The 18,589-nt window shown below is 39.0% G+C and overlaps 2 protein-coding genes across 2 annotated transcripts; one reads left to right on the top strand and one right to left on the bottom strand.

The window, feature by feature from the left end:
* Positions 1 to 3,352: 3,352 nt before the first annotated feature.
* Positions 3,353 to 6,307, top strand: LOC102142193 (ret finger protein-like 4A). Its single transcript, XM_015441253.4, has 2 exons — positions 3,353 to 3,643; positions 4,133 to 6,307. The coding sequence occupies exons 1-2, from the start codon at positions 3,358 to 3,360 to the stop codon at positions 4,711 to 4,713; spliced, it is 867 nt and encodes a 288-aa protein (XP_015296739.2). The 5' UTR covers positions 3,353 to 3,357; the 3' UTR covers positions 4,714 to 6,307.
* A 4,212-nt stretch (positions 6,308 to 10,519) lies between these two features.
* Positions 10,520 to 14,984, bottom strand: RFPL4A (ret finger protein like 4A). Its single transcript, XM_045380516.1, has 3 exons — positions 14,906 to 14,984; positions 11,850 to 12,144; positions 10,520 to 11,341 (listed from the first exon to the last, which is right to left on the bottom strand). The coding sequence occupies exons 2-3, from the start codon at positions 12,133 to 12,135 to the stop codon at positions 10,761 to 10,763; spliced, it is 867 nt and encodes a 288-aa protein (XP_045236451.1). The 5' UTR covers positions 12,136 to 12,144; positions 14,906 to 14,984; the 3' UTR covers positions 10,520 to 10,760.
* Between the last annotated feature and the right edge of the window lie 3,605 nt (positions 14,985 to 18,589).

The following is an 18,589-nucleotide window of genomic DNA, read 5'->3' as shown; positions in this document are numbered from 1 at the left end:
GAGATGATTACGTTAAAGATCATTTAACGTAATCATCTTGATGTAATCAGATGCTTTTCCACCCTACCTCCAGTCTCCCAATTTTGCATTCGTATCCATCAACTCTGACCACCCATGCTACATTTAATACTTAAGGAATCCATTTTTGAATACTTTTTTAAGAAGAAATGAATCTCGTTTTACACATATTGTGATGTATGGAAAACAGTAAGATAACAATATCTTTTACCTTTTATTTTAGATGCTATAACTAAAAAAGAAAAACGGGGCTTTCACTGGCTGATGGGAAACAGTCTCGGGCTTTCTTCATTAACTGTCTTAATTAGAATCTTCACATTATGGAGAAAAACTTTTGAGAAATTAGTGTGATCTCTGGAATGTGCTATTAGTAACAGCTTCTGAATAGGTTTACTCACTCTTTCAGCGGAAACGTGAAAAGATTTTACATGTATAATGAAAAACTGAAAGTAGCACCATTTATTTAAAAAGATTTTTAAATATCACCCCAATTTTTTAAATTTCAATTAATCTTAATTCCAAGTCTTACCATCAATAGGCATAATATTCAAGATCTGAACCAAAATGATTATATGGCAATATTTTTCCTTATTAGTTAAAAAATAACTCTCTAAAATACAATCTTCTTCCTTTCTGGTAAAAACTCTATACCAATAGTAACAATGTCACTGATGCCAGAATTAAATCAAACTCTGATTGAATTACGCTGGAGGGGGAGGGTGTGGCTAAGGTGGGTGGAGAGACCCTCTCCTATAAAAGCCCATAGCAGTGAGCTCTCACTCTGCATCTGAGCTGTCCACGAAGCCACTGGAAGCAGAGGGAGAAGCTTGGGAAGAAGAGGTGAGTTCAATCTTATAGAATTCATTTTTCCAAAGCGCAGATATGAGAGTCTGAGGGAATGCAGTCATCTCTTGATTCCACAAGTGTGGTGTGATTCTACGTAACATACACACGGTATGTTTTGGGGACACTAGGACCCCTTCCCTGGCAGCAGTAGATAAGACTTAGATTTTCGATACCAAGACTAGAGAAATGATAATCTTCATTTGTTTGAATTTCATCAGAATTTGACAGATTTTTTGAAATGGTGAATGGAGGTGGAGCCACTGGCTTATTCAATGTTCCTATGGGTTTGGTATTGTTTTCCTATTCTCCCCTTCCCACAACCCCTGGCAACCACCATTCTTCTCTTATTTTCTGATTCCATGAGATCAGTCAATTCCGATTCCATGTAACTGAAATCATACAGTATTTACATCCCTCAGCCTCACTTATTTCACTTCCCATAATGCCCTCAGCCTTCATCCACAATGGTGCAAATGCCAGAATTTCCTTCTTTTTTATGGTGGAATAATTCGTTGTATATACCACCATTTCCTTATCCATTTTTCTCCCGCAGACTCTGGGGTTATTTCCATGGCTATTGTGAATAACGCTGCAGGGAACCTAAGAGTGCAGATATCTCTTTGACATGCTGACCTCATTTCTCTCATGCATAAACACAGAAGTAGGGTTGCTGGAACATAGTTCTATTCTTAATGTTTTCAGAAACCTCCCTACTATTTTCTGTAGTGGTTGTACCAATTTTCTCTCCCACCAATAGTGTACAAGGGTTCCCCTTTCTCCACTTCCTTACCAACACTTATGTTTTGTCTTTTTGATCATAGCCATCCTAGCAAGGGGAGGTAATATCTCATTGTGGCTTTCTTGCCGGAGGGCTCAGGAGGATCTCTGGATGCCACAGAGATGCCAGCCCGTTTGCAGATTCTTAATGCTGTCAGTAGAACAAATTCAGGGACTAGTCAGGATGAAGTGAAAGGCAAGAAGCTTCTATTCCAGAGCAAAAGTACACAGTTAGGAGAGAAGTGTAGGAGGGTGTGCTCCTGAGAATGAGTCTAGCCCAACAGCTTTTGGGTTTTCTATTTTTATGAGGTCTTCTAAGTAGGGGATGGAATAATCAGGAGACTTTCTGGGGAAAAGGCAGAGATTTCTTAGAATTGGGGTACCACCCATTTTCATACTAAATGTCAGCGTGCTCAGACCTATCCTGGAGCTGGTGGGTGAGTGATTTAGTGTGGTAATGAGCAGATAATTAGGTCTGGGGTAGGGCTTGGGTCAAATCAAACACCATGTTGGACCCAGCCCGTCTCAGCCCGCTTAGCTCCATCCTGTTTGTTAAAGCCAAAGCTCCTCCTTGTCCTTATAGCTAATTTAACAGCTCCTTTCTTGTTGTTATGTGGAATTAGTAACTGATACCTGTTTCTCCTGTGACTGCCCAGAATTCCTGTCTTAGTTTTAGTTTTCATGTATCTGATGATTACTGAAGTTCAGCATGCTCTAAAGACCTGTTAGCAATCTGTATCTGTTCTTCAGAGAAATGTCAATTCAGGTCTTTGGCCCATTTAAATATTGGAATTTTTTGGCTATTACCTTAAAGAAGTTCCTTATGTATTTTAGGAACTTATTTATGTATTTTAGGAACATACGTTCCTTATGTGTTTTAGGAACTTATTTAATATTTAGGAAAAATAAATATTAATTTATTTTTATCCATATGGTAGCAGATAATTTCTCCCATTCTGCAGGTGGCCTTGATGTTTTGCTGCTTTCATTGCTTTGTTTTTTGCTATGCAGAAGATTTTCACTCTTACCTAGTAAAACTTATTTATTAATGTTTGTGTCTTGTGTTCTGGATGTGATGTCATGCTATAGTGTTTTCTTAAAGTGACATCCAGGTTGGACAGCTGGGAAAGTAGAGAATTTTCAAATGTGGTCCAGAACTGTCCAACAGAATAATAACCCACATAGGTAATTATAAATTTATTTTCTAGTAGTCAAATAAAGCATAATGAAATAAGCCTAACAAATTTTATCTCATAAATACAATCCTTTCAACATGTAATCAATTCTCAATGTTCTCAGGGAGATAGTTTATATTCTCTTATTCTTACTGTGTCTCAAAAATAAGAGTATTTTACTCACGCCACAACTCCATTCAGATAAGCCACAAAATCAGGTCCTTACTAATCACATGTGACTGGTGGCCACCATATCAAACAGCTCAGGTGTAGACCCCCTCACTACATCAACTCAAAGTCTTTCAGTGAATCATGCCCTTTATTCCAATGGGTATTACAAATATTAGAAGTTCAGCACCCCAAATCATTTACATTTGTATTTATGTTATGTCTTCGTCACTAGTAGTAGTGATTGTAAATATCATGCAAAGATATCTCTACGCATGTAAAGATAAAAAAGGTCCCAAGTACTCCTGGCTATTCACTATTGGCTCACAGAAATTCTAATACCATGCCTATTTTTTTTCTATAGACATTTGCCATGGCTGAACACTTCAAACAAATCATTAGATGCCCTCTCTGTCTAAAAGATCTTGAAGAAGCCGTGCAGCTGAAATGCGGATATGTCTGCTGCTTCCAATGCCTCAATTCACTCCAGAAGGAGCCCGATGGGGAAGGTTTCCTGTGCTGCCTCTGCTCTGTGGTCTCTCAGAAGAATGACATCAAACCCAAGTATAAGCTGAGGGCGCTGGTTTCCATCATCAAGGAACTAGAGCCCAAGCTGAAATCTATTCTAACAATGAACCCAAAGATGAGGAAGTTTCAAGGTAAGGAATCTATATGACCTGCTATAGCCCATAAAAGGAACTGGAAAAACAGCTTTCAACCATTTTTTTAAATATGGGCATTAGCAGAAATCTGGCATCTAAATCTTCTATGCTGCACAAACAGCAGTTCTCGCCTTTGTGTATAGGTTTTTGTGGAATCTGTGCAAATTTGTACAATACTTTGGAGAGCAAGCTACTGTCTTTCTTCATGTATCTTATGTGCTAAATGAAAAAAATGCTTATCAAATTATCCACTAACTTAATTCGAAAGGAATTTCTACTATGAATAAGGTGGACTTGCTAAAATTATTATATTCGAACTTTCTGTACATAAAACTTGACCTCATCAGGTGGCTAGACAGGAACATTTTGATTTGGGAAAGTAGAACAAAAGAAGTAAAAGTTAATATATTTATGTGTTTGCAGTAAAGGGATGAAGGGAGTCTTTAGTGTGTGTCTTTGCTGAACTACTGGTTCTTATTCCAACAGTGGATATGACCTTGGATGTGGACACAGCCAACAACTATCTTATCATTTCTGAAGACCTGAGGAGCGTCCGATGTGGGAATTTCAGACAGAACAGGAAGGAGCAAGCTGAGAGGTTCGACTCCGCCCTGTGCGTCCTGGGCGTCCCTCGCTTCACTTCCGGCCGCCATTACTGGGAGGTGGACGTGGGCACCAGCAAAGTGTGGGATGTGGGCGTGTGCAAGGAATCTGTGAACCGACAGGGGAACATTATACTTTCTTCAGAACTCGGCTTCTGGACTGTGGGTTGCAGAAAAGGAAAGATCTTTGCCGCCAGCACTATGCCTTTGACCCCTCTCTGGGTGAGTCCCCAGTTGCGCAGAGTGGGGATTTTCCTGGATGTAGGTATGAGGTCCATTTCCTTTTACAATGTTAGTGATGGGTGCCATATGTACACATTCAACAAAATTCCTGTTAGCGAGCCACTGCGTCCATTTTTTTCTCATAAACTTGAAACTCAAGATGATCAGAGCTTCCTGAGTATCTGTCCTGTGATCCCCCCAGACAGTGCCAGTGCCCCAGTTTATTCTGGGGAAAGTAAATAAACATTTGAACATAATCATCTATAGGAAGTTTCTGTGCGCCCATAGCCAGAACTAAGAACCTTTCTGCTAGATACACATAGGTACAAAGGGATAGACGGGAAAGATGCATCATTCTGTAAACCATGAACAGAAAGCAGTTATATTAATTAGGGGAAAATTACATTTTACTTAAAGGTTGTCATGTTGTTTTCTTTGGGGCTTATGTTTGTATTTCTGTTCAATAAATGTTTTGAAATTTCAGATTCATTTGCCAATGTTCTCTATTTTCTGCAAGATCAATGCTCTATGTGTTATGGAAGTTATGAACTAAATAATAATTTGAATGTGAACCAACAGAGTAACTGATTTTCAAATGATAAGGACTTATTTGACTACAGTAAAATTATGTATATATGTCTATGTATTCAGCTTAACCCGACAACTGAACACTCACATTCAAGTGCACACTGAGTATTTGCCAGAGTTAGATATGTGGGATCACAGACAAAACTCATTAAGATTAAAATTGAAATAATATACACACCCTTCTCTAATGGCTACAGAGTTAAGTTAGAAATCAGTAATGGGAAAAAAATCCATAAATCCTCCAAATCCATGGAAATTAACCCTTTTAAATAAAATTGTGATCAAATATTAAATTCCAATGGCAATTACAACTATCCTGAGCTGAATTAAAGTAAAATTCACAAAATTTGTAGGTGTAGTTGAAGCTTAGTGAGAAACTTATACTAATAAAAGCTTTAATCAAATAGAAAGAAAATACCATAATCAGTGATCTTAATTTCCACTTTGTTACTTAAGATCTATTCAGCTGCAAAGTAGATGGAAAGAAACAAGGAAGACTATAGGGGCAATCGATAAAACAGGAAATGGCTATATAGGATATGAAATCAAAGGTGTATTTAAAAAGTTTAATTAATTTAAAATTTATATGTCTATGTATTCAGTTTAACCCAACAGCCCTACACACACATTCAAATGCACATTGAGTATTTGTCAGAATAGACGTATGTGGTCATAGAGAAAACTCATTAATTTTAAAATTGAAATAACTTACACCCTGTTTCTAATGGCAGCAGAGCTAAATAAGAAATCAATAACAGGAAGAAATTCATAAATCCTCCACATCCATGAAAATTAAGTAACTACTTACAAATAAAATTGAGATCAAATACGAAATGATGATGGAAATTATGACCATCCTGAGCTAAATGAAAATAAAAGCACAAAATTTGTAGATGCAGTTGAAGCTTAGTGAGAAACTTGTACTAATAAAAACTCAAATAGGAAGAAATTGCCATAATTAGTGATCTTAACTTCCACTTTAAGTTACTTAAGAGCAATTCAACTGAAAAGTAAATGGAAAGAAACAATATGGACTGTAGTGGCAATCAATATAATAGAAAAATGACCATATATAAAATCAAAGGTATACATTTTTTTTTCTTCCAAATCTTTAGTTATACTGAAAGAGAGTGAGGAGAGGTTAAAGGAAAATGAAATGAAAAGAGGGAAGTAGAGAAGCAGCCAGGAAGAAAGCCAGAGAGGTAAACAGATAAAGAGAATGATGGGCAGAGAGAAAAGAGCAAGAAAAGACACAATTACCTGAAATACTAGGAATGAAATAAAGACCATCACCTCAGAGTCTGTGGGTTAAAGGATGTGAACAGATGTCGAACAGCTGTACAGGATGTGGTTAAAGGATGTGAACAGATGTCGAACAGCTGTACAGGATGTGGGTTAAAGGATGTGAACAGATGTCGAACAGCTGTACAGGATGTGGGTTAAAGGATGTGAACAGATGTCGAACAGCTGTACAGGATGTGGGTTAAAGGATGTGAACAGATGTCGAACAGCTGTACAGGATGTGGTTAAAGGATGTGAACAGATGTCGAACAGCTGTACAGGATGTGGGTTAAAGGATGTGAACAGATGTCGAACAGCTGTACAGGATGTGGTTAAAGGATGTGAACAGATGTCGAACAGCTGTACAGGATGTGGGTTAAAGGATGTGAACGGATGTCGAACAGCTGTACAGGATGTGGGTTAAAGGATGTGAACGGATGTCGAACAGCTGTACAGGATGTGGGTTAAAGGATGTGAACGGATGTCGAACAGCTGTACAGGATGTGGGTTAAAGGATGTGAACGGATGTCGAACAGCTGTACAGGATGTGGGTTAAAGGATGTGAACAGATGTCGAACAGCTGTACAGGACAGTCCTCAACAACCATAACTTCCAGCTGAAAATGTCAGTAGAGCTAAGCCTGAGAGACCTGACCTGATGCATGATGTATCATTTTCTTTTGCTACTTTCAAGATTCTTTCTTTAATTTTGGCCTTTAATAGTTTAGCCAAGTAATGTCCACCTATCATTTTCTTAGCATTTATTCCATTTAGCATTTTTTAGCTCTAAAAACAGTTGGTTAATTTTTTTTAAATTGGGACATTTTCAGCCCCGTTTCTTTACTTTTTCTGCCCCCTTTTCTTTCTTGATTCCTTCCTAGACTCCAATTACATGTAAGTTATACTTGATAATACCCACAGACTACTCTTAATTGCAGTCTTTGCAGTTTTGTTTTTTGTTTTTTTGTTTTTTTTTGAGACGGAGTCTTGCTCTGTAGCCCGGGCTGGAGTGCAGTGGCCGGATCTCAGCTCACTGCACGCTCCGCCTCCCGGGTTTGCACCATTCTCCTGCCTCAGCCTCCTGAGTAGCTGGGACTACAGGCGCCCGCCACCTCGCCCGGCTAGTTTTTTGTATTTTTAGTAGAGACGGGGTTTCACCGTGTTAGCCAGGATGGTCTCGATCTCCTGACCTCGTGATCCGCCCGTCTCGGCCTCCCAAAGTGCTGGGATTACAGGCTTGAGCCACCGCGCCCGGCCTGCAGTTTTTTTTAAATTGTGGTAAAATACCTATAAGTGACCATCTTAACCATTTTTGAGTATGCAATTCAATGGCATAAATTACATCCTTACTGCTTTGCAACCAGCACCACCATTCATCTCCAGAAACATTTTCACCTTGCAAAACTGAAACATACACCCATTAAACAAAAACTCCCTATTTCCCAATTCCCCCATCCTTACAACCACCATCCCACTTTCTATCTATGCATTTGACTCTCACAGGCACCTCATGTCAGTGAAATCACATGTCATTTTGTCTCTTTGTACTGGCTTATTTCACTTAGCATAACCTCCTTAAGATGCACCCGTTTACAAGTGATATCAGAGAAATACAAATAATCATAAGACATGAATATGAACAATTATATGCAAATAAATTGGGTAATCTAGAGGAAGTGGAAAAATATCCAGAGACATACAAACAACCAAGACTGAGTCCTGAAGAAATAAAAAATCCCAGCATATTGGGAGGCTTAAAGTGGGCAGATCACTTGTGGTCAGGAATTCGAGACCAGCCTGGTCAAAATGGTGAAACTGTATCTCTTCCAAAACTACAAAAATTAGCTGGGCATGGTGACTGATGCCTGTAATCTCAGCTACTTGGGGGACTGAGGCAGGAGTTTGCAGTGAGCTGAGATCATGCCACTGCACTCCAGTCAGGAAAACAGTAAGAGACTCTCTCTCAAAATATAATAATAATTTCAATTAAAATAATAGGAAAATAGAACGTAAGAGTAAATTCAATGAAGAAGGAGAAAGACCTGTATGTACAATAAAAAGTATAGAATACCAATGAAAGAAATTGACAAAAACACAAATAAATAAAAAGATATGTTCATGGATTAGAATTAATATTGTTAAAATGTCTATACACTCAAAAGCATCCACAGATTCAACGCAATCCCAATCACAATTGTCATTTTTCACAGAAAAAGAGAAAAAAGTCCTAAAATTTGTGTGAAGCCATAAAAGACCCCAAATAGTTAAAAGAATCATATGCAAAAAATAATCTCACAGCTGTAGACATCACACTACTTGATTTCAAAATATAAAACTATTGTAATCAAAACAACATGGCACTAGAATAAAAACAGCCATGTCTACCAATGAAACAGGATAGAAAGCTCCCATATAAACCCATGAACGTGGTAAATTGATTTTTGACAAAGGATCCATAACACAAAATGGGGAAAGTACAGCCCCTTCAATAAATTGTACTCAACGAACTCATCCACATATAGAAGAATAAAATTGTATCTTTACATCAAACTGCATGCAAGAATCAACTCAAAATGGAGTAAAGAGTTAAATGAAAGACCTGAAATGGTAAAGCTATCAGATCAAACACAGAGGGAAAGATCTAAGAAATTTGTCTGGGCAAACATTTTTTTTTATATAACCCCTAAATCACAGGCAACAAAAGCAAACGTAAATTGCACCACATTGAAAAGCTGCTGCACAACAAAGGAAACAATAAAGTGAAGAGCCAATCAACACAGTAGGAGAAAATATTTCCAAACCATACATCTGATAAGGGGTTAATATCCAGAATATATAAGGCACTCAAGCAAGAAAACAAATAGGTCAACTTAAAAATGGGCTAGGATGGGTATACAGTTTCAATTTTGTAAGACGAAAAGATTTCTGGAGATGAATGGCAGTGATGGTGGCAAAACAATATGGATATAATAAATACCATTGCATTTTACACTTAAAAATGGTTAAGATGGTAAATTATATGTACTTTACCACCATTTGTTAAGAAATAAAAGACTGAATGAAAATTAATAGTATTCTGTGGGATCATATCAAGTGATATGGTTTGGCTCTGTGTCCCCACCCAAATCTCATGTTGAATTGTATCCTCAGTGTTGGGGGAGGGACCAGGTAGGAGATGATTGCATCATGGGGATGGATTTCCTCCATGCTGTTCCCTTGACCGTGAGTGAGTTCTCACAAGATCTGATTATTTAAAAGGTGTGGCACTTTCCTTTTTCTCTCTTTTTCCTGTCACCATATGAAAAAGTCGCTTGCTTCGCCTTTGCCTTCCTCCATGATTGGTGAGTTTCCCGAGGCCTCCTAGTGATGTTTCCTGTACAACCTGCAGAACTATGAATTAAGAAACCTCTTTTCTTCCTAAATTACCCAGTCTCAGGTAGTTCTTTATAGCAGTGTGAGAATGAACTAATACAAAATATTGGTACCAGGAGTGGGGCACTGCTGTTAAGTTATCTGAAAATGTGGAAGCAACTTTGGAAATGGGTAACGGGCAGAGGTTGCAACAGTTTGGAGGACTCAGTAGAAGACAGATGTGACAAAGTCTGGAACTTCCTAGATACTTGTTAGATGATTTTGACCAAAATGCTGACAATTGAATTGCTCTTAGTGAAGTAACTTAAAGTAGAAATTAAGATGACTGATTATGGTATTTCCTTCCTATTTTGAGTTTCTCACTAAGCTTCAAGCGCATCTACAAATTTTGTAAATGTGTGCTTTTCATTCAACTCAGGATAGCTGTAATTTCCATTGTAATTTTATATTTGATCATTTTATTTAGAAGTGGTTAATTTCCATGTATGTGGAGAATTTATGGATTTCTTCCTGTTACTGATTTCTAATTTGACTCTGTTGCCATTATAGAAGAGGGTGTATAGTATTTCAATTTTAAAACTAATGAGTTCTCTCTAAGACCCCACATATTTGTGGCAAACACTCAGTGTGCACTTGAAATGAATGTCAGTGTTTAGTTGTTGGGTTAAACTATAATTTTGCTGTATTCATAGGTCCTTATCGTTTGAAATTCAGTTACTGTGTTGTGTCACATTCAAATTATTTAGCTCATAACTTCATAACACATAGTGCATTGATCTTACAGAAAATAGAAAACACTGACAAATGAATCTGAAATTTCAAAATATTTATTGAACAGAAATAAAACATAAGCCCCAAAGAAAACAACATGACAAACTTTAAGTAAAATGTAATTTTCCCCTAATTAATATAAGCGCTTTCTGTTCATGGTTTACAGAATGATGGATCGTTCCCGTCTATCCCTTTGTACCTATGTGTATCTAGCAGAAAAGTTCTTAGCTGTGGCTATGGGCGCACAGAAACTTCCTATAGATGATTATGTTCAAATGTTTATTTACTTTCCCCAGAATAAACTGAGGCACTGGCACTGGCTGGATTGATCAGAGGACAGATACTCAGGAAGGTCTGATCCTCTTGAGTTCCACGTTTATGAGCAAAAAATGGACGCCATGGCTCGCTAACAGGAATTTTGTTGAATGTGTAAATATGGCACCCATCACTAATATTGTAAAAGGAAATGGACCTCATACCTACATCCAGGAAAATCCCCACTTTGTGCAACTGGGGACCCACCCAGAGAGGAGTCATAGGCATACTGCTGGCGGCAAAGACCCTTCCTTTTCTGCAACCCACAGTCAAGAAGCCGTGTTCTGAAGAAAGCACAATCTTCCCCTGTCGGTTCACAGATTCCTTACAAATGCCCACATCCCATACTTTGCTGGTGCCCACGTCCACCTCCCAGTAATGGCGGCCGGAAGTGAAGCGAGGGGCTCCCAGGACGCACAGTGCAGTGTCGAACCTCTCAGCTTGCTCCTTCCTATTCTGGCTGAAATCCCCACTTCGGAAGCTCCTCAGGTCTTCAGAAATGATAAGATAGTTGTTGGCTGTGTCCACATCCAAGGTCATATCCACTGTGGAAATAAGAACCAGCAGCTCAGCAAAGACACAGTACAGATTCCCTCTGCCCTTTTATTGCAAACACTTGAATACATTATTCACTTTTACTTTTATTCTACTTTCTTTCCCAAATCAAAATTTCCTGGGGAAACTTGTTTGGCCGCCTGATGAGGTTAAATTTTATCTACAGATTGCATGAATATAATAATAATTGTAACAAGTCCACCTTATTCATAGTAGAAATTCCTTTCGAATTAAGTTGGTGGATTTGATTAAAATTATTTTTCCATTTAGCACATAAGATACGTGAGAGAAGACAGTAGCTTGTTCTCCAAAGTATTGTACAAACTCGCACAGATTCCATGAAAAGCTATACTCGAAGGTGAGAACTGCTGTTGTTTGTGAAGCACAGAAGTTTTGGATGCTAGATATCTGCTAATGCCTGTGTTTAATGAAGAAATGTTTGAAAGTCGTTTTCCCAGTGCCTTTTATGGGTTGTGGCAAGTCATATAGATTCCTTACCTTGAAACTTCCTCATCTTTGGGTTCATTGTTAGAATAGATTTCAGCTTGGGCTCTAGTTCCTTGATGATGGAAACCAGCGCCCTCAGCTTGTACTTGGGCTTGATGTCATTCTTCTGAGAGACCACAGAGCAGAAGCGGCACAGTAAACCTTCCCCATCGGGCTCCTTCTGCAGTGCATTGAGGCATTGGAGGCAGCAGACATATCCGCATTTCAGCTGCACGGGTTCTTCAAGATCTTTTAGACAGACAGGACATCTAATGATTTGTTTGAAGTGTTCAGCCATGGCAAATGTCTATAGAAACAAAAAATGAGCATGGTATTAGAATTTCCATGAGCTGAATGAACAGCTGATAGTGCTTGGGATCTTTTATCTTTACATGCATAGAGTTTTCATTGCACGATACTTACAATCACTACTGCTGGTGACGAAGACACAACATGAATACAAATGTAAATGACTCGAGGCCCTGAACTTCTAATATCTGTAATACTCATTGGAATAAAGGGCATGATTCACCGAAAGACTTTGAGTTGAAATAGTAAAGGGGTCTACACCTGAGCTGTTTGATATGGTAGCCACCAGTCACAAATGGCTATTGAGACCTGAAATGGGGCATATCCAAATGGAGATGTGCTGTGAGCAAAATAGTGTATTTTAAAAATTTTAAAGACGTAATGGGGAAAAGAGAATGTAAACTATCTGCTTGAGAACGTTTAAAGTTGCTCACATGTTAAATGATTATATTTTGAGTTAAAATTCATTAGGCTTGTTTCTTTATATTTTATGTGACTACCAGAAAATAAGTTTACAATTACGTATATGAGTTATCTTGTGATTCTATTGGACAGTGCTGGAGTACATTTGAAGACCTTCTACTTCCCCAACTGTGCAAACTGGATGTGGTGAAAAAAGCCTGATAGCACACCAAAAGGACAAGACACAAAATACAAATTAGTTGTACCAGGTATAACTGAATCTTCTGCATAGCAAAAAAAAAACAGAAAAAGCAAAAAAACAGAACTAAAAAAAAAAGTAGCCATATATATGACAATGCATTAATATCCAAAAAATATAAGAAATTTTTTCAAGGCAATAGCAAAAAGAAATAAAACCCAAATAATCCAATTTTCGATGGGCAAAAACCTGAATAGACATTTCTCTGAAAAACACACAAATGACCAGCAAGTACTGAAGAACAAGCTCAACTTCACTCACCATCAGAGAAATTCAAACTCAAACTGAGACAGGAATACTGTGTGGTCACAAGAGAATCGAGAATGTATCAAGTGACAATTTCACATAAGAGCAAAAGAGTGGCTGTTAAAATTAGCCACTTGTCATTAAAATTACAAGGACAAGGAGGGCCCTGGGCTGATAAGGTGCTAAAAAAAACAGGAGGGAAACCATTACCACACTAATTACCATGGTCATTACCACACTGAATCACACACTCTCCAGGGTCACGGCTGACCCCAGCATGCATGCCCATATTTAGTATAACAACAGGTGCCTCCCCAATTCTACAAAATATCTGTTTTTTTTCCCTAGAAAACCTAATGATTAGTTCACCTCCTAATTAGAAGGTAACAAACCTGCACATTGTGCACATGTACCCTAGAACTTAAAGTATAATTAAAAAAATAAAAGAAAATCCGAACTCTTTGCATGCCACCAGCTCTCAGAATCAAACCCACACTTCTTCTCTCCTAAGCATGTACTTTTGCTCTGGAATAGAAGCTTCTTGCCTTTCACTTCATTCTGGCTCATCCCTGATTTCATTCTCCTGACAGCATCAAGAACCTGGAAACTGGCTGGGACTGGGGTCTCTCTGGCATCCAGGGACCCTCCTGAGCCCTCCAGCAACAAAACCGTGATGAGATACTACCTCCCCTTGCTAGGATGGCTATGATCAAAAAGACAAAACATAAGTGTTGGTAAGGAAGTAGAGAAAGGGGAACCCTTGTACACTGTTGGTGGGAGAGAAAATTGGTACAACCACTACAGAAAATAGTAGGGAGGTTTCTGAAAACATTAAGAATAGAACTATGTTCCAGCAACCCTACTTCTGTGTTTATGCATGAGAGAAATGAGGTCAGCATGTCAAAGAGATGTCTGCACTCTTAGGTTCTCTGCAGCGTTATTCACAATAGCCATGGAAATAACCCCAGAGTCTGTGGGAGAAAAATGGATAAGGAAATGGTGATATATACAATGAATTATTCCACCATAAAAAAGAAGGAAATCCTGGCATTTGCACCAATGCAGATGAAGGCTGAGGGCATTGTGGGAAGTGAAATAAGTGAGGCTGAGGGAAATAAATACTGTATGATCTCAGTTACGTGGAATCTGAGTTGACTGATCTCATAGAATCAGAAAATAACAGAAAAATGGTTGCCAGGGGTTGTGGGAAGGGGAGAATAGGAAAACAATACGAAACCCATAGGAAAACCTGACACTGAATAACCCAACCACCGAACTTCTGTTCATCATTTCAGAAAGTTTACCAAATTCTGATGAAATTCAAGAAAATAGAGATTGTCATTTCTCCAGCCTTGGTATTGAAAATCTAAGACTTACCTGGCCGGCACCGTGGCTCACGCCTGTAATCCCAGCACTTTGGAAGGTTGAGGAGGGCAGATCACCTGAGGTCAGGAGTTCAAGACCAGCCTGACCAACATGGGGAAACCCTGTCTCTACTAAAAATACAAAATTAGCCGGGCGTGTTGGCACGTGTCTGTAATACCAGCTACTCGGGAGGCTGAGGCAGGAGAATTGCTTGAACCCGGGAGGCAGAGGTTGCAGTGAGCCGAGATCACACCATTGCACTCCAACCTGGGCAACAAGAGCGAAACTCCGTCTCAAAAAAAAAAAAGAAGAAAATCTAAGACTTACATAACGGCTACCAGGGCAGAGGTCCCATTATCCCCCAAATATACAGTATGTCTATCATGGAGTTGGCCTCAGACAACACTGGTGGAATCAAGAAATTATTGCATTCCCCCAGACTGTCATACACCCTTTGTAAAAATGAATTCCATAAGCTTGAACTCACCTCTCCTTCCGGAGTTTCTCCCCTGGCCTCTAGCTGCTTCTGCGGACAACTCAGAGCTGGAGTGACAGTTGGCTGCCAGCAGCTTTTATAGGAGAAGGTCTCTCCACTACCTTAGCCACACCCTTCCCCTCCTTTTTAATCCAATCAGATTTTGATTTAATTCTGGCATCATTATGATTGTTACTATTGGATAGGTTTTTACCATAAAGGAAGATGATTGTGTTTTCAGAGTGTTATTTTTTAATTAACAAGGACAAAATATTGCCATATAATAATTTTTAGATAAGATCTTGAATATTATGGCTATTGATAAATTTGGAAATTAATTAAAATTAACATTTTAAAAATTGGGGTAACATTTAAAATTCCTCTAAAATGAATGGTGCTACTTTCAAATAGTTTTTTATTATAAATGTAACACCTTTTCACATTTCAATAAAAGAGATAAGTTAAACCTACTCAGAAGTTGTTACTAACAGAACACTCCACAGACCACACTCAACTCTCAAAAACATTTTCTCTATAATGTAAAGATTCTAATTAACAAGCTTAGAAAAGAAATCCCAAAACTGTTTCCAGACAATCAGCCAGTGAAAGTCCTGTTTTTCTTTTTTAGTTATACCATCTAAAATTAAAGGTAAAAGATATTGTTATAATCTTACTATTTCCCTTGCATCACAACATAAATAAAATGAGATTCATTTCTTTTTTTAAAATCTTCAAAAATGGGTTCCTCATGTATTAAATATATTATAGGTGATCAGAGTTCATGGATAAGAATGTAAAATCGGGAGACTGGAGGTAGGATGGAAAAGGATTTGATTACATTAATGTGATTAAATTAATGGTCTTTAATCATCTCCATAGTAATCATTCTCTGGTGATTGCTAGATTCTCTTCTTTCACATTCAAAGCCAAGGCAGTTCTCAATTCCTTTTGTCTCATGAAGGCAAATTGAGAAACGCAAAACTCTTAAGTTGTGATGCATATATTATTTCAAATCCTTGCACATTGCATTTCTTCATTGATTGGGATCTATAATATAATCTGCCACATGTATGTCCATGTATATACACATACCATATCTACACATACACATGCAGAGAGAAAATTCTTATCTCTTCTTGCATAATTCTAATTTGTTTATTTTCTTATATAAATCCTTTTAAAATACACTTACATTTATGGAAGTAGTTATTCTCCAACGCATAATTTTACTGACCCATGCTCATGAAGCACTGATCCCTAACATTTTTTAAATTTTATCTGCTTTGAGTAAATCATGAACAAAATTTATATTCTCTTTGGGAATACCAGGTGGCCTCAGTTGTGGAAACCACCAAGCCCAGTGGGTTGATTTGCCTCTAGAATGTTCTCCCAAAATATCTTTCAGCCTGCAATTGCATTCATGCTCATGTCCTCACAGAGGAATTCTTCCATTCAGAATTAGCGAATAGTGTATTAGGACTGCCAGCACACTCATGGAGTTGGTTTGGGTGTTGGATACTTTCCGTATCTTTTCCAATTGCATCTTTTCACAGAAAGTAGCTCCGCTGGCTTCTATGAAGACAGTGGTAACGTTTTCCTTGCCCACTCTCATGTACAGTTCAGAACTTTAAGGGTCTTCCATGTTTGAATAAACTTGTCCTTCAACATCCCAGTCAGGGAGGACTGTGTTCTCCATGCCCTGTCCCTGCAGGCGTGTCACAGAACCTCACGTAAATGGTTGGCGTCGGTGGCTTCTGATCCCCAGGCCCTGTTCTCTGCCACAAGCAGACTTCTGTTTTCTTTTTTTCTTTTTTTAATTATACTTTAAGTTCTGGGTTACATGTGCAGAACGTGCAGGTTTGTTACATAGGTATACACGCACCCTGGTGGTTTGCTGCACCCATCAACCCTTCACCTACATTAGGTATTTCTCCCTAATGCTATCCCTCCCCTAACCACCCTGCCACCCCACCCCGAGAGTTCCCAGTGTGTGATGTTCCCCTCCCTGTGTCTACGTGTTCTCATTGTTCAACTCCCACTTATGAGTGAGAACATGCAGTGTTTGGTTTTCCGATCTTGTCATCATTTGCTGAGAATGATGGCTTCCAGTTTCATCCATGTCCCTGCAGAAAACATGAACTCACCCTTTTTTATGGCTGCATAGTACTCCACAGTGTATATGTGCCACACTTTCTTTTTTTTTTTTTTTTTTTTTTGAGACGGAGTCTCGCTCTGTCGCCCAGGCTGGAGTGCAGTGGCCGGATCTCGGCTCACTGCAAGCTCCGCCTCCCGGGTTTACGCCATTCTCCTGCCTCAGCCTCCCGAGTAGCTGGGACTACAGGCGCCCGCCACCTCGCCTGGCTAGTTTTTTTGTATTTTTAGTAGAGACGGGGTTTCACCATGTTAGCCAGGATGGTCTCGATCTCCTGACCTTGTGATCCGCCCGTCTCGGCCTCCCAAAGTGCTGGGATTACAGGCTTGAGCCACCACGCCCGGCCTCACACTTTCTTCTTTAACAACGAAGAGAAGCTCCGAGTTTCTGACAACCCAGGACTTGGCTCAGTTTCTAAAGGAAACTGTCTTCCTTTCTCTCATTGTCAGTGTTGGAACAGCAAAGGGATTTGAGGTGAACCTGGACACTGTGGTCTGTCCCTGAGCCACTGCCCAGCATGTGGCCCCACTGTCAGTCCAACCGAGGCATGGCTGAGGTGGCTCAGAACCAGGCAGGACATGTTATTGCTCAACCGTGGCTCTGAATTCTTTTGTTCACGATTCCTTAGGTTCTGTGTTTTGCCTGGAATGTAAGGAAGCACTCACCTGGGTCGTCTTGTCACCAAGTTCTGTGAGGAGAAGCGTCAGCCGGGATGAGCTGGGACCACAGAGAAGAAAAAACAGAATTTTTGCAAAATAGTTTCATTAAGTCCAAACAAAACAAAACAAAAACAGAAAACTACAGCCCACAAATATAACAAAAAAACCTGTGAAGTTTGAGAATCTGATCTCCTGCATTTGCCACACAAAATTTCCAATTGTCAACAAACAATTATGAGGCACACAAAGAAAACAGAATGTATCAAGATGAAATAAATGTCTATGAGAAGTCAGGCCATTGGGCTTACTCTCCACAGACTAAAGTACTTGTCTAAGTAGACCCGGAAGAACTAAAGAAAACAACGGGCAAAGAACTGAAGTAAATTAGAAGAACAACACCTCACAAAATAGAAAATATCAACAACCAATAGAAATTTTTTAAATGAACTAATTAGAAATTGAGGGCCATAAAGCAAAATAACTGAAATGAAAAATTCACTAGAGAGGTTCAACAAAAGTTTTGCAATTTTTTTTGTTTTTGTTTTTACAAATGTTATTAAAATCTAATTCAAGGCTAGGCACGGTAGATCTTGCCTATAATCTCAGCATTTTGGGAGACTGAGGCAGGCGAATCACTTGAGGTCAGGAGTTTGACACCAACCTGGCCAACATGGAGAAACCCCGTCTCTACTAAACATACAATAATTAGCCCAGCATGGTGGCACACACTTGGAATTCCAGCTACTCAGGAGGCTGAGGCAGGAGAATCACTTGAATCCAGGAGGTGGAGGTTGCAGTGAGCCAAGATTGTGCCACTGGACTCCAGCCTGGATGACAGAGTGAGTAAGACTCCATCTTGAAAAAAAAAAATTTAATTAGAGTAAA

The sequence above is a fragment of the Macaca fascicularis genome, chromosome 19 (assembly GCF_037993035.2).
Source record: "Macaca fascicularis isolate 582-1 chromosome 19, T2T-MFA8v1.1".
Classification (NCBI taxonomy): Eukaryota; Metazoa; Chordata; class Mammalia; order Primates; family Cercopithecidae; genus Macaca; species Macaca fascicularis.
Note: the sequence above shows the minus strand (reverse complement) of the source record. Positions and strands in the feature narration are given on the sequence as shown.

Bases quoted from the DNA above. Each gene is read 5' to 3' on its own strand.
- LOC102142193 (XM_015441253.4), top strand. From the start codon at position 3,358: ATGGCTGAACACTTCAAACAAATCATTAGATGCCCTCTCTGTCTAAAA. The intron at 3,644-4,132 runs GTAAGGAATCTA...TTATTCCAACAG, and splicing joins AAAGATGAGGAAGTTTCAAG to TGGATATGACCTTGGATGTG.
- RFPL4A (XM_045380516.1), bottom strand. From the start codon at position 12,135: ATGGCTGAACACTTCAAACAAATCATTAGATGTCCTGTCTGTCTAAAA. The intron at 11,342-11,849 runs GTAAGGAATCTA...TTATTTCCACAG, and splicing joins AAAGATGAGGAAGTTTCAAG to TGGATATGACCTTGGATGTG.